At 42.3% G+C, this 15,594-nt stretch overlaps 2 protein-coding genes across 4 annotated transcripts in view; one reads left to right on the top strand and one right to left on the bottom strand.

Moving 5' to 3' along the window:
* Positions 1-15,594, top strand: part of LOC133607365 (zona pellucida-like domain-containing protein 1) — a 45,404-nt gene that overhangs the window by 4,940 nt on the left and 24,870 nt on the right. The gene's annotated exons all lie outside the window — the stretch shown is intronic.
* The window catches only part of LOC133607364 (cytotoxic and regulatory T-cell molecule), a 35,973-nt gene continuing 25,799 nt past the window's right edge, over positions 5,421-15,594 (bottom strand). For 2 of the 3 annotated variants that reach the window (XM_061961903.2, XM_061961904.2), the window contains 9 exons: positions 13,538-13,678; positions 13,278-13,430; positions 12,273-12,392; positions 11,855-12,010; positions 8,929-9,003; positions 8,734-8,796; positions 8,504-8,653; positions 6,566-6,652; positions 5,421-6,409 (listed from right to left, as the gene is read on the bottom strand). In XM_061961903.2, the coding sequence (XP_061817887.1) occupies positions 6,249-6,409; positions 6,566-6,652; positions 8,504-8,653; positions 8,734-8,796; positions 8,929-9,003; positions 11,855-12,010; positions 12,273-12,392; positions 13,278-13,430; positions 13,538-13,678 (1,106 nt within the window). In that variant the 3' untranslated portion in view covers positions 5,421-6,248. Of the gene's footprint in view, positions 6,410-6,565; positions 6,653-8,503; positions 8,654-8,733; positions 8,797-8,928; positions 9,004-11,854; positions 12,011-12,272; positions 12,393-13,277; positions 13,431-13,537; positions 13,679-14,364; positions 14,524-15,594 lie in introns of all 3 variants that reach the window. The other variant, XM_061963281.2, reaches the window with a different exon arrangement.

Below are 15,594 nucleotides of genomic sequence, written 5' to 3'. Positions count from 1 at the left end.
AGATCCACCCATGGCGTTTGTTTACATTGTGACGCCGGTGAGCTACGGTGTGTAGTGAAATATGTTTAGCTATTCCTCGTCCTGCAGGGATATTTGTAAGAAACTCACTTTATTTGTCGCCATGGAGACCAGGATTAGTGATTTAGAAGTAGCTAAAACACTGCCGACTGGGGCTGGACTTTAGCCGCTAGCTAGCCACCCATGTCTTAAAGCACCTCTTCCTGAGGGCGTTTCAGTGTTATAACTTCATCTTTATCTTTAGTTTTTCAGCCAAAATGCGTCCGTTCTCCCTTTTCTGTCTACACACTGTCTGCTTGTAAGCACTCTGTGATTGTGTGCTACCGACACGACGTGAGGGCGACAGGGGCGCGGGGGGTGGCGGACCGGTACCCTTCAGAGGCGGTATAGTACCGAATATGATTCATTAGTATCGCGGTACTATACTAATACCGGTATACCGTACAACCCTAAGAAGAAGTTAACATACTTCTATGATGGCACCAAGAATCAAAAAACATGTTTTTTTAACAATGCTAGCACAAAATGTTAGCATGCTAGCAGAGGGGAAGTGAACATACTTCTAAATGGTGGCAATTATCAAAATCCATAATTTTTAGGTTTAAACGTAAAAAAGTAACTAAATGCTTGGTTGATTTGGTAGGTCTGTTCTGTGCGCCATATGTACTATTTATTGCTGATGTTTTTGTTTTTTCATTGTGTTTTACTTTTGTAGCTGTATGTATAAATGGTGCCACTGAGGTGGCAGCTGATTGTATCAGCTCTGTGTGCTTTTAATGTGTTTTATATCATTTATTTTCTTTAATGTGTCCCTCTTGTTTTCATGTGTTTTACTTTATTTTTGTGGACTTTTGTATCTGCACTGCAACTACGTAATTTACCCATTGTGGGTTAAATAAAGTTTACCTCATCGTACAACGTTCTTCTCGAGATGCATACCAATAACCGATTAACTTATTCTTATGTATTAATATTTAAATATAGTATGTGCACACCTTTCTTTGCGGCTGGCTTTAGGGCAGGTTCTTTTGCAGCGCGGGCGTTTTTGGGGCTTTCAAAACACCGTCGTAGCAATGCTGGCATTTCAGGTGGTTGATAAGGTTTGATGTTTTGAAGCGCAATGTTTTTTTCTCTTCAAGGAATTTTTGCAGAACATTTGGAGAAATTTCCTCCTCTAAAACAGTGATCGACATCATGTTTGTTTACAATGAGCTTAGGGGACATTTACGACAAGAGTAAGACAAAGAAGCACTTGATTTGTTCACCCTAACTTACCTACACCATAAAATACAAGTAATCTCAACTAACTGAAGAGTTTTTTCTGTTACGCCTTCGAGGCATAGTGATGCCGGAGGTCGTCTTTTCAAGATGCAGAGGGATGTCAGGAAGCGGCTTGCAGGTGAGAATAAATGATTTATTCTGATTGCAGAACAAAATGCTGCGCGGTGCACCACGGCACGGAAAACAAGAGGGTAGCAAAGATGCTAATATCAAAAATGTAAACTATGAGCGAAACTCGGAGCGTAACTTGTTGCGTAGGAGCAAACAAAACCAACCGCCCGAATGAGGCCAGCGCGTAAACTAAATAGCCCTCTGATTAGTGCCCGGGCAACAGGTGCGCGTCCGGGACACTAACCAGAGGCAGGTGACAATAATCTGCCGTCATGGCAACAGAAACAAACTCAAGAGGTGCAGAAAACACAAGTGACTTGAAAACAAAAACAAAAATATGATCCGGGCAGCGGATCATAACAGTACCCCCCCCTTAAGGGACAGATTCCAGATGTCCCCTGGCAAAACTAAAACCCCCCCGACTATAACAAAGTTCAAGAGTCAAGGGAGGGTGGAGGGAGGATTTGGCGGAGGGTCGCCAGGCCACGTGTCCCCGAATCCACCGGGGACGAGTCAGGTGGCGGCGGCGAATGGAACGCCGCTGCCGGAGGCGAGGCGGGCGACCACGGAAAGGCCACATTCGTGGCTGCCGAGAAGGTGGGCGTGAGTGGCGCCAGAAGTTCAGCAGCCGGAGAGTTCTGAGACTACGTCTCGGGTGTCGCTGCTGTTTGCGCCACTGGCGTCCATACACAAACCTCCGAGAGCGCCGCTTGCGCAGCCAGACCACTCGAGGTCGCTGAGACGACGATGAGGGCGAGAGAGCAGACGTCGCCGTGGAAGCAGGAGGAGTCGTCGTCGCCGTGGAAACAGGAAGCGTCGTCGTCGCCGTGGAAACAGGAAGCGTCGTCGTCGCCGTGGAAACAGGAAGCGTCGTCGCCGTGGAAACAGGAAGCGTCGTCGCCGTGGAAACAGGAAGCGTCGTCGCCGTGGAAACAGGAAGCGTCGTCGCCGTGGAAACAGGAAGCGTCGTCGTCGCCGTGGAAACAGGAAGCGTCGTCGTCGCCGTGGAAACAGGAAGCGTCGTCGTCGCCGTGGAAACAGGAAGCGTCGTCGCCGTGGAAACAGGAAGCGTCGTCGCCGTGGAAACAGGAAGCGTCGTCGCCGTGGAAGCAGGAAGCGTCGTCGCCGTGGAAACAGGAAGCGTCGTCGCCGTGGAAACAGGAAGCGTCGTCGCTGTCGGCGTGGGCGGAGCAGGCGGCTCGTCTGTCGGCGTGGGCGGAGCCAGAGGCGGAGCAGGCGGCTCGTCTGTCGGCGTGGGCGGAGCCAGAGGCGGAGCAGGCGGCTCGTCTGCCGGCGTGGGCGGAGCAGGCGTCCGGGCTGTCGACATGGGCGGAGCAGGCGGCTCGTCTGCCGGCGTGGGCGGAGCAGGTGCTGGTGTGGGAACCAGACTTGGAGCAGGTGCTGGTGTGGGAACCAGACTTGGAGCAGGTGCTGGTGTGGGAACCAGACTTGGAGCAGTTGCTGGTGTGGGAACCAGACTTGGAGCAGTTGCTGGTGTGGGAACCAGACTTGGAGCAGTTGCTGGTGTGGGAACCAGACTTGGAGCAGTTGCTGGTGTGGGAACCAGACTTGGAGCAGTTGCTGGTCGTGACTTTGGCGGAGGTGGCCTGGCCGGGGGTTGCGGCTTAGCACGCCGAAGGACTGGTGGTGGTGGCCGGGCAGGAGGTTGCGGCTTAGCATGCCGAAAAACCGGTGGTGGCGGCCGGACAGGGGGTTGCGGCTTAGCATGCCGGAGGACTGGTGGCGGCGGCCGGGCAGGAGGTTGCGGCTTAGCATGCCGAAAAACCGGTGGTGGCGGCCGGGCAGGGGGTTGCGGCTTAGCATGCCGGAGGACTGGTGGCGGAGGCCGGCATGGAGGTTTGGGTTTGGCTGGGCGCAGCTGTGCCTGCCCACTAGCAAAGCACCCAGTACTAGCCCCCCCCTCAAGAAGCGGATCCCAGACGCGTCTTGTGCAGTCTGGAACAGTCTTTAGGGGTGGGAGGGAGGAGGTGAGGAGGGGGGTAGGCTTCTCCCCTTTTGATTGTCCAAAACCTCTATTCTGCTCTTCAATAGCATGCGGAGTGTCCTTTGCCGCTTGGGATTGTTCCTCAAGTTTTAGTTCAATCAGTACCTTCCGGTACCACTCATCCACCCAAGCAGGACTGTACTTCTCGAGGGGTGTCTCGGAAGATGACTGGGCTGGAACAGGAAGAGGAGAAGGCAGAGCAGCATGTGGCACAGCAGACAGAGGAGTGGGTGGAGCTTGAGCCTTAGGGGGTGGGGCCAAAGTAATTGGGGGCTGAGCTTGAAAGTCAGAAGGTGAGTGGGACTGACTAGACCTAGAATTAACAAAAATGTCCTGATAGTATTTAATTGTTGAATTAAAGTCATTTGGAGGCGGCTGACAAAGAGTTGACTGAATTTAAAAAAATGTCTTCGTCTATGACGTCATCACCAGTGGACGGGATGACGTCATCCGCGCGGGTCTCCAGCTGACTGACAGCCCAATCAGTGAACTGTTTGGCAAAGTGAGTGATGGGATTACCAAACATCGGCGGAGGGGAATCATGGGCTGGTTGTAGCTGGCTGTGCTCCGGAGGGAAAAGTTGTGGGATAGGTGCGTCTTTGCCGCGAGCCGAAGTCTTCTTGGCTGACTTCCGCTTTCGCTGACGCGTTCGGGCTGGCTGTGAGCGGACATCCCCGGGCCAGATGGAGTCGATATGGACCAACGAACCGTCAGGCCCCCACAAAAGGTCTTCGCGCTCCAAAGGGGAATACTGGAGAGTCTCTCTCTCCATCGCCTTTAAGACCAGCCACGTCCCGTAGCCGGAATCCTCCACGCCCTCTTCGAAGAGACTGTCTGCTGTTGGTTTTCTGTTACGCCTTCGAGGCATAGTGATGCCGGAGGTCGTCTTTTCAAGATGCAGAGGGATGTCAGGAAGCGGCTTGCAGGTGAGAATAAATGATTTATTCTGATTGCAGAACAAAATGCTGCGCGGTGCACCGGCACGGAAAACAAGAGGGTAGCAAAGATGCTAATATCAAAAATGTAAACTATGAGCGAAACTAGGAGCGTAACTTGTTGCGTAGGAGCAAACAAAACCAACCGCCCGAATGAGGCCAGCGCGTAAACTAAATAGCCCTCTGATTAGTGCCCGGGCAACAGGTGCGCGTCCGGGACACTAACCAGAGGCAGGTGACAATAATCTGCCGTCATGGCAACAGAAACAAACTCAAGAGGTGCAGAAAACACAAGTGACTTGAAAACAAAAACAAAAATATGATCCGGGCAGCGGATCATAACATTTTCTTTTCATCGGTTTTCAGAGCTATTTTTTGATATTAGATTTATCAGTGTGACGTCATAATTCCTTGTATCGGCATGATAAGTATATGTATGATATTTATCATGAACCTACTACTGATAACACAGAACTGACATGCAGGCAGATTTTTTTCCATGAAAAAATCTATATATTCTATTAGCTTTGAAAATTATATACATCAAAACATCTCCCACATCCTTTGATTTTTCACTGCAGTTTTTCAACGGATTATGTAGCTTTTTTCAAAAAGTTATTTTCATGCGTCCTCATCTCTTAATCTACACAGTATACCAAATGTATGTGAACCACAATGTTTATTTTATTATTTCTCTTACTATACTTTGTGCAACGTACTCTGCCGTGAATGGTTACGTTGGCACTAGCTACACCCACCTACATAAACAGTAAAAATAAATGGTTTATATGGTAATGTCTGGACTGGTTGGACATTGTTTACTCTTCATCTCATGTAATTCCTGAATCGCTGATGACAAAACAAACAAAGAGTGAAACATAACAGACGACTAGAATACAAAACAAGAGCACCAAACAAGAAATGACACGAAAACAAAACGAAGTCTAAACAGTCACACAGAACGTGACATATTTTCTTCACATTTCTTTAAAAATATAAACATAAAACGTATTTGTTGTAACTTGGAAAAACAATTTATTTTCTACAGAGTATTATAGAGTATGGCCACTTTCAGGTTCATTCACACAGTTTATCCTGCTCAGGAGCATATACTGTAATGCCCTGACTGACTTGATTTGACTTAAACTCATTGCATGCCAAATAAGATGCAGTATGCCAAGCCTTTGTTATAAGGGTGATCATGTATTACAATTTAAAAAACCCAAAATTTTCAGAAATTTTCAATTTGAGGTTTTACTAAACTGTAAGCTATAAGAATTTAATTAAAAAAAAGGCTTTAAATATCTTGAGTTGCATGTTATGAGCCTATGTCATTTATTATATTTATCTCGTAAATATAACTGCTGGAATAAACAAACTTTGCACGATATTCACATTTTTTTGAATTTCTCCTGTATACATAAATGCTGTTAAAGGTGATCAAAATAAGTCAATAATTCATTGAAAATTAACTTGATTGGACAGTCCCATGGTCAACTTTTAAGCAGACTTGTTCAGTTTCTATATATTAGAGCAGTGGTTCTCAAACATGTTCACCAAGTACCACTTCAAAAAACACTTGACTCTTTAAGTACCACCATCTAAATACGACAGCATAGTGAGCCTACGTATTCATTAAAAACAAAGCAGATTTTATTTAACAAGTATATTTAATATGCTTTTTTGAACAGTGACACTGTGTGGGCAGGTCACAGTAAATACTTGACCCTTTCCTTTGCCAGTATGTGTTTATAGTATAAACCCACAGTGTGTCTGTTAAACATAAAGATACTACAAGAATACTAACTTTTAATGTACTTCCAATCTGCCAATAATTAAAGCTAAGCTAATGTATAATTTGACTGGTCCTGATTGTGAGGATGGGGACTGTGTGCACGTCATGGTGAAAGCTCTGTGTCCTGCATGTCACATTCGGCCAAAGTGGGTTTTGATGATGAAGACGCCTCCTCTCTCTCAACTGCCATCTCAATGACTGGTCCTTTTGAAGTTATGGTGGCTTTTTCAACAGCATATTGTGTAAAAGCTGTCCTGAAGAGCCCTATGGGAGTGAGAGAAATGTCTTAAAACATGTAATTTGTGTCTTTTAAATTTCTTGACATGCTGAAGGCTACTAAGAACAGTCAATTTTTTTTTACTAAATAAAGCAAAGCACCAGACCAAGCAATGCCAATAAAAAGGTAAACATCTTGAGTACCTCGTCGATTGTGACCCCTGGATACTTTTTCTTCTTGACTTGATTTTGATTTACCGCTCTCTTCTGAAGGGTCAGATATTTCATTTTCTGCAACAACATTGTCAAAAACCTTTTATATGATGTCAGAACAATTTGACAATAATAAACACAATGACTAGAAAGCAGGGATAGTCAACCAACTCCACATTTCTAGACAACTACTGACCAGGGGGGGGCAGACTTCTGAGAACCAGCGTCCTCGAGAGTAGATATTTGATTTTGGTCTATTTATTTTGTCAAGAGTTACTGGAGCCCTCTGCTGTTTTCAAAGACCTTCTGCAAAAAAGCTAATCAAGATCATCTCTATGACAACATCCTCGTGTTTTCAAACAAACTGCTGCAAAAGTGTGAGTTAAAAGTGAGTTTTTTTAATTGAACTTGCAGTTAAATAGCCCATATGATGAAAAAGAGAGGACCTAAGATGGAACCTTCAGGAATACGACTAGTACAACTAAAGAAGTTGAACACATGACTACTGACAGCATCTGAAGTAAACATGCTGCAGCAACACTTTTGTTACACAAATCGTATTATATAAAAAAAATTGCCAAAAAGGAGAGGACTAAGGCCATGTCTACACTAAGTCGTTAAACCCCTTAAACAGATAATTATTTAGCCTAAGCCCCGTTCAGCCACACTAAACCAGCGTTTAAGGTCACCCTCCTCGGACAAATTTTTACACGGGTAAGTCAGCCGTGTAATTCTTGAATCTCCGGCACTTAGCTTTGTATGGACTCATTGATCGTTTACAAAGTGAGTTCTAGGAGGAAGTGACGCCAGAAAGTCTGTGCCCCACACAGGCACGGACATAACAAAGACTGAGGTGGATCATGCAGACATGCCCATGTTTCTCCTTCTTCTGCATATACAGGCGCTTTTGGAAATCACAAATCAATACCTTAAGAAAAGGCAACGGGCGATTGCAGCTATTTCGGATACAACACTTCTCAGATTGCAAGAGAACAAATGTCCGGGTCAGCTGTGAGTCTATTTACCGAAAAACTTGGTCCCTTCCTCCCGTGGATGTGATACAGCCAGTGTGTGACTACACATATTGCTTTATGGATGTGACTGTGAAATGGCCAGGTAGTGTGCATGATGCCCACATCTTCGCTAAATCCGCCATTAGTGCGCAGCTGAAAGATGGAACCATCTACTTTCTCATGTCTAATAAAGATTTGATTAATGTATGATGTCTCAGGTGTGATTCACTACCATAGGGCCCCACAGCACACTGGATTCTAGTTAATTGAAGTACCACAACACTGGATATTGTTCAAAGGAGATACATTTTAATTTAAAAACTTGCACACAAAACACAGCACACAAATGTAAAATGCACAGCAAACTATTTACAATATAGCTCTTCTAAATAACTTCACAGTGAAGTAAAGCCATCTACTGGAGAGCTTGGAGCAGAGGGCCGCTCATTATTTATTAATTTTTTTCCGCGCATGCGTACTAGGTCGCGTTGCGCCGGCGGACGGAGAGGGGCGGGGGTCTTAAACGGTGGCATTGTTGTGTGTGGACACGGATAAGGTTAGGTGTGATTTACCCTGGATAACCTTATCCGGCTTAGTGTAAACGGGGCCCTAAAGAGGTGCCTTGAGGAACGCCTCAATTATGTAAATCACAAGTTTGGATCTCAGTGTTCCATGTTTGAAAGGAAGGTTAACAGGATCTGCCTATGTGTTTACAGTGGTCCAAGTTCCTCTATACAACAGGAGCGCTCTAGTGTTTTTAGTAATTTGCTACAAAATTGTCTCCCAAGTGTTGAATAGCCCTACCATAAATGCACAGTAAAATAGGAAAGTGCAACTTTTTTCGAGCTTATCATAAATGGGTGCATAGAGTTCCTGTTACCAAATTAAAAACAGTCAATGTGTATTTAGCGCTTACCTTTTTCCCAGGTGATATGTGCTCTTCGTAGCTTCAGGACAAAACAAATGACCACTGCAAGCAGACCAAGAATTAGGCATGCCACCAAGAAGACTAGTAATGGTGAAGTTTGTCTATGCCCTGTTTGCATATCTGGGTCATTGGACATGGCTAGGAATAAAAAGAACATAGTGTAAGTTCCTTAAAAGTACACAAAAAACAAGATTTATCCCCCAGTCATGTGAGCCTACTTGTTGTATTTCCACTTGTGTTGTTATAGGCTCCCTCAGAGGAAGATGTATTTTGATCTTTACCTGATTGTGGAAAAAGTAATGATCACAGTGGCACACTGAAACTGGATTTCTAAATAGAATGATGTAAGTTTTTACCAAAATATCATTTATATAAGGCTGAAATTTCAATACAGTGTAACGATTGGAACTTACAAACAGTGACTACGGTACCCGGTGTGCTTGTTGTATTCCATATAAATAGATTTTTTGTAGTAGTTGAACCTGGTACTATAAAAACAGGGAAAAGGTGATTTAGTGGATTCCATCCATCCATTTTCTACCGCTTGTCCCCCCTCAGGACCAACCTGGAGCCCATTCCATCGCAAGGCCAACACAGACAGACAACATTCCCACTCACGTTCGCATACAAGGGCCAATTTAGGATTGCCAATCAGCCTATCCCGAGGTGCATATCTTTGGAGTGTGGAGGAAGTCGAAGTACCCGGAGAGAACCAATGCAGTCACGGGGAGAACATGCAATTGTCACACATAAAGAAGGAACTCAGGACCTTCTCGCTGTGAGGCAGGAGCACTGTGCCATTTTGCTGCCCATCTGGAGTCAGGGGCGCCAAAAAGGGGGGGTAAAGGAGACGGATTCTAGGGGCCCATGATGGAGGGGGCCCCAGAGAGGCCCCTAATGATGATGACATTATAATACAGAAAAAATAATGACACTGTGTTGGGGGCCCTGTAAAGATTCTTTTCATGGGGCCCAAAATCCCTTGCGGCGCACCTGTCTGGAGTTACTATGTACTTTATTCATTTTCTACCCAATATCCTTGCATTGAGGTATTGTGTGGCAGAACAATCGCTGTGGATCGACTACTAGCCTCCTGTTATTTGTTGGAGGCTAAATTGCAGAGTCTTTTAGGAATGGTTGAAAGAACAGTGTTGTATGTGGGAGACAGGTGGTGTCGACCGGTTTTTCAAACTTGATATAGATGACTTCCTTCACTCCTCTTTCCTACAATCCGTCCTCCCTGTCCAGAATCTGTACATTTTTGTTTTCAAATGAGAGCTGTTTCTCCCAGAGGTGCAGGTAGACAGCTAAGTCTTGGCTTTCTGTTGCCATGCGTCGGCTTAGTGGTTGTTTTGTTTCCCCAATATATGAATCAGTTCATTCATCATTACACTGGATAGCATACACCAGATTGTTTTTGTGGGTGTGGGGTGTCCAGTCTTTAGGATGCACCAGTCTCTGTCTCAGGGTGTTGCCTGGTTTGAAGTGTGCCAGGATGTTGTGTTGGTAAAAAATATATTTTGTGTTTTTCACATAGACCTGATATATATGGAATGACAATATTTCTGTGTCTGTCACCTTTTTCCTCCTCATTCACTCTGTTCTTGTTATTTCTGGAACTGGATGTACCTTTCACAAACGACTAGCTGGGGTAACCACAGGTTTTGAGGGCTTCTCTCAAATGCCTATGCACTTTCTCTTTGGCCTGTGGGCTGGTAGGAACATTATCAGCTCGGTGTTGTAGAGTTCTGATAACACCTAGTTTGTGTTCCAGTGGGTGGTGTGAGTCAAAAAGTAGGTATTGATCGGTTTGTGTGGGTTTTCGGTAAACCCCAACATGGAGGCCCGTGTGTTCTCAAATGTGACATCACAGTCCAAAAAAGGCAACTGACTGTCTTTGACATCCTCTCATGTGAACTCGATGTTTTTGTCCACTGAGTTAACGTGCTCGGTGAAGGCTTGCACCTCTTGGTTTCTGATTTTCACCCATGTGTCATCCACATATCAGTACCAATGACCTGGTGCTGTTCCCTTAAAAGAGCTTGGTTTGCTACTATGGGGGATACAGGTGATCCCATGGCACAACCGTGTATTTGTCGGTTAAGCGTTCCCATGAATTGAAAGTATGTAGTGTCAAAGCAAAGTTCCAGCAAAAGACAAATCTGTTCTGGGTTTAGTGTGGTTCTATCCTGTAAGGTGCGATCACCTAGTAGACGTTGCCTCACAGTCTCTACTGCATCCTGGGTTTGAATACAGGTGAACAGGGAGGTGACGTTGAATGAAACTATAGTCCAGTTTTAGATCTCTGATCCGGCTACAAAGTCAATTGAGTTTTGGACATACTGAGCAATATTGTATGTCACAGAGTTAATGCTGCTGACAATTGTTCTGAGGGGAGCACCATCTTTGTGTATTTTTGGAAGGCCATTAATACCAGGGATGGTTTCTTGTCAATCAATCAATGTTTATATATATAGCCCTAAATCACAAGTGTCTCAAAGGGCTGCACAAGCCACAAGGACATCCTCGGTAAAGATCCCACATAATAGTGAGAGTCCAGTCCATACCGATTATACCCTGGTGGGTATAATCGGTAACAAAATGCCCGGTTGATGGCTTCTGACTTTTATAGAGTTTGTAAGTACTCAATTATTTTGCTCTTGTACCCACTTGTAGGATCCCTTTTGAGTATTTCATTTGTGTTGGAGCCTTTGAGAAGTGTAAGCAATTGGTTCTAAGTTAAGAGGGATGACCACTGTAACATCTCCTCAAAGCCAGCCGCCAGTTGATTCCGCTGCACTTAAGATTTTGTTCAGGAATGTATATACATTAAGAAAACATATATATTGTACATTTGAGCTTGTATTGTTTGTATTTATACTTGCAATATAAAAAAGGCACATGTATTACAAAAATGGAATTGTGAAAATGTTATACAAATTTTGCAGCAAAAACAAACAACTACAAACAGTGTTTCTTTGCAAAAACAGACTAATCCTATAGAGTGCTTTCCTGGCCCTAAAACTGAGTGAAAACAGATCAGTTTTTCCAGAGGAGGGTTTTCTTCCATGTGAATGAAAAAAAAACTTAGTGCAAACGTGTCAAAAAGTATTGCTGTATTTTGTCAATGTCTGTGGTCTAATGGTTGTCGGGAGTGTGGTTTCTGTTCTTGCTCAATAATGTTGCAAATGTTAGTGGGAATGTTTGTGTCTATATTATGACCAAAGTCAGCTACGATAGGCTCCAGCTCCCAAAACATAAGCAGTAGAAAATGAATGGCTGTATGGAAAATGCATTTTTCAATTTCAATACAAATTTTTATACTGCACAAGTACTTACAGTATTTGCCAATTTTGACAAAGTTCATCAGGGGTTGTAAATGCAGACATGGATGGCGAACAATGCATTTCACTGCAACTCTGGTATTTACTGACCGCAAATGTACCATATCCATGGAAACATACTTTTTACCCTCGTATTTAGCTTGGGCATTACCTGTGGAGTAAAACAGGTGTGATTACCTTGTAATGATGTTAAAAGAGCCATCACAAATAATGAAGTCCACTTATGAAGATTGCCTTTGGAATACAGCATAATGCCGTAAGTCAAGGGCTGCTAAAGCTCCTTTTTGATTAAAATGTATTTTCTGCTAGTCTTTAAAAAAAAAAAAATATATATATATATACATATATAAAATACTAAATATTTTCATTCTTCAAATTGCACGTGGAATTATTATTATTACTAATCAACTCACCCAAAAATTCAGGTCCGTAATCAAACTTCCAAGAGATCTGAGGAGGAAAATGGTTCCCCTCAGCAGTACACTGTATGACAAACATCCCGTCATGCTTTGTCACTCTTATTTTTGGAACACCTTTAAAGAGATCGGCAACAGATGACAAGTTGTGAGAACATCCTGGTATAATGATAACTACTAATACTACAGTAGTACCTCGACTTACGAGCTTAATTGGTTGTATGACCCAGCTCTTTAAAAAATAAAAATGTTACATGAAAATTAAAAGTAATGCAAGAATAATGTTTTGTACATGTAATGTACCTAATAATGTGCTTCTCTGTCAAACACACCATCAGTAGCTTTTCCATATTTTCAGAGATAAATGTCCGCTGTTTAGATACTATTTTTTAATTCTTAGCTGGGGTTAGACTCATACTGCTTCAGTATGGCACAGACTTGCAGTGAGACACTCAAATTGCTGAAAGTTAGCTAGCTACACACTTGGTCATGTTTTTGGTTATTTCCTGTTTATGATTCAATAAATGTAATCCACTGTCCTTCACAGTCACATTATTCATCCCACTGGGTTGGAAAACAAAGTTATGTCAAACTTTAGCTGTAAGCTAATGCTAGCGAGTAGGACCAGATGCTTTAGGCACATCTTACGGGGTACACCAACTAATTGCGGGGATGCCCTGTAACTCAAATGTTTGCTTGCAATTTACCAATTATTCCAGAGACAGCTCTTATCTCAAACACTCTAAAATTGGGGCACTCTTAAGCTGAGATACCACTGTACTTACTGTGTATTACTTTATTAAATAAAACAATGAATAAGTAAATATTATAAATGTGTATATATATACTGTATGTATATATATATATATATATATATATATATATATATATATATATATATATATATATATATATATATATATATATATATATATATATATATAATAACATAGGCATAACAGACACATCTTAAAAAGAAGTGGAAACAAGAATTAAACCTACCTAACACTGTCAATTCCACTTTCTTTTCCGTTAAATGATGGCCATACTGAGAGCATGTGTAGTTTCCCCCGTCTTTAAAAGAGACATTGGAAATACTGATGGCGAATTGCGACTCCGTCAGTTTACTTATGCTGTAACGCTTGTCCTTTAAAGCTGAAATTGAGGGGGAAATAAATCACAAATTCTCAGCATTTAAACAATCAAAGAGGTTGTTTTAATATCCTGCACACATGTAACTAGTGTAGTAGTTTTGTATTTACCCTTGTTGTGATTGAAGAACATAGTGTAGCCATCAGGGTTCTTCCAGTCAATGTGTTGCTTATGTGCATTTGAAATTGAGCAGGCAAGCCTCACAGTCCGACCCTTCATCACAGTCACTCGTTGCCAAACAGCAAGCGAAACTACAGCGACAGACACAAGGGTGATTTACCTGCACTTTTATTTGCAACTTTGCCACTTGTTCTCTCTGTGTGTACATTTATAACAATACTGTACACTATTGTACTGATGTGATGTAATTGTGTAAGGCAGCTCTCTGTGAAACAACTGTATCTCTCACAGGAAATAATGTGGTTAGAGCTTTAATCATGAGAGTGAAAGTACTGTTAGAAGCACTTAAAAGAGGCGTTCGTTCATTTTCAACAGTAACAACAAGAACAACTTAAAATTATTGGTTGTATATGCCAAAAGTGAGTAAAAACATTGTTATTTAACTTGGAACATAATTTATAGCTGCACCAAATATACTGTAAATACCAGATTATGCTGAAACATAATTTTTCATGAACTACGGTAGTTATTCACTGTATACATAGGCGCCGATCCCGTGGGTGCTCGGGCTTTGAAGCACAATGCCGAGCACCCACGTGGGATTGATGGCAACTTTCAATCGTTAAAATAATTTTTTGAAAAATCAATCTTGTAGTAGTTAATTTTGTGGTGAGTTTGGTCCGTTTTACAAAATAATAAAGCCACAAATTATATGGGATATTAACTTCGCTGAACGTCTACCCAATGGCAGAAATGTAGATCGGCGCCTATGACTGTATACAAGCCCATATGATAGTGTCAATTGTAAATGTCTCACCATGTGTCAGTGCCAAGAAGATGCCAAGCTTCAGTTTCACCTCCATTGCTGTTTTTCAGTCACAACGTTGTCACTGACACATCCCCTCTATTTTTGAGCTTTTTGTACAACAGCAGGGGGCCTTCCGTGATGTCACAGAAATGTGGTTTCCTCTGTCGTCTTCATACAAAGACAGTTAGACACATTTGTTGTGATTGTTTTACTATATATTGTTATATTAACTAACTTTACTTGTTGTATTAGTGATAAAAGTAATAGCAGTTATAATAATTAATATATACTGTATGTGAGTAAACTAGTCTGACTGGTAACACGTTTTATTTTGGAACCAGCTGACTCATAATATGACAAACAAACACCCTAATGTGTGTGCACTGTTAAATCCACCATGATGAGTGGGGACTGACTTGTTTGTCAAAAGGAAAACATTGTGATTAATGCAGAGGATGCATCTTGTTAGTTTCTCCAAATGACGCCACTGCACAACCTGAAGCCTCATCTTTAAAGTGGAACTTTTGAAACTTGTCTATCATTCACAATCCCAATGTAAAACAAGAAAACATGAATTTCTCTTTTTTGCGCAGTCTAAATCGTAAAAAACTGCTAGTACGAGGCGGCTAACAATGTAGCTAACGAGAGTCCTCAATAGGTTTTATTCACCTGGCGTCACTATATGCAAGGCATGGAAGTGGTGATCAAGCGAGTGTTTGTTGTACAAGCATTCTGGGTGGATTTTGCCTTTCGCGAAATAAAAAGCTCTTTTGCTTGAGTTGTTTTAGGCTTTTGGAACCATTCAAAACCAAAAAAGATAAACTTAAAATTTTCTGTAAAATAAAGTCTGCCATGATTATTGGTATTTTTTTGTTGTTGATGTAAATATAGTTTATTGCTATGCGCTCTGTGAAATTAATGCAATGGCAATGCTTAAGATGACCAAAATACTGTAAATATTGCATGTTATCATGAAAGTGCCTGTCACTATATTAAATATATATTTCTACAGTTTGTATATAAAACGTTGTTGGATGTTTTTTTAGAAATCTTTATAGGCGTAAAATATTGTATCCCCATCACCTGCATTGTTAGCCACCTCTTGCTGGCATATTTTTTACGATTTAGACTGCACAGAAAAGAAAAAGACGTGTGTTCTTGTCTTACATACAAATCGTGAATGATAAGCAATATTGCCCCCAACAAAAAGCGCAGTCCCTCTTTAAAGAGTAATAATGT

The sequence above is a fragment of the Nerophis lumbriciformis genome, linkage group LG09 (assembly GCF_033978685.3).
Source record: "Nerophis lumbriciformis linkage group LG09, RoL_Nlum_v2.1, whole genome shotgun sequence".
Classification (NCBI taxonomy): domain Eukaryota; kingdom Metazoa; phylum Chordata; class Actinopteri; order Syngnathiformes; family Syngnathidae; genus Nerophis; species Nerophis lumbriciformis.
This window is presented reverse-complemented; position numbering and strand designations above follow the sequence as displayed.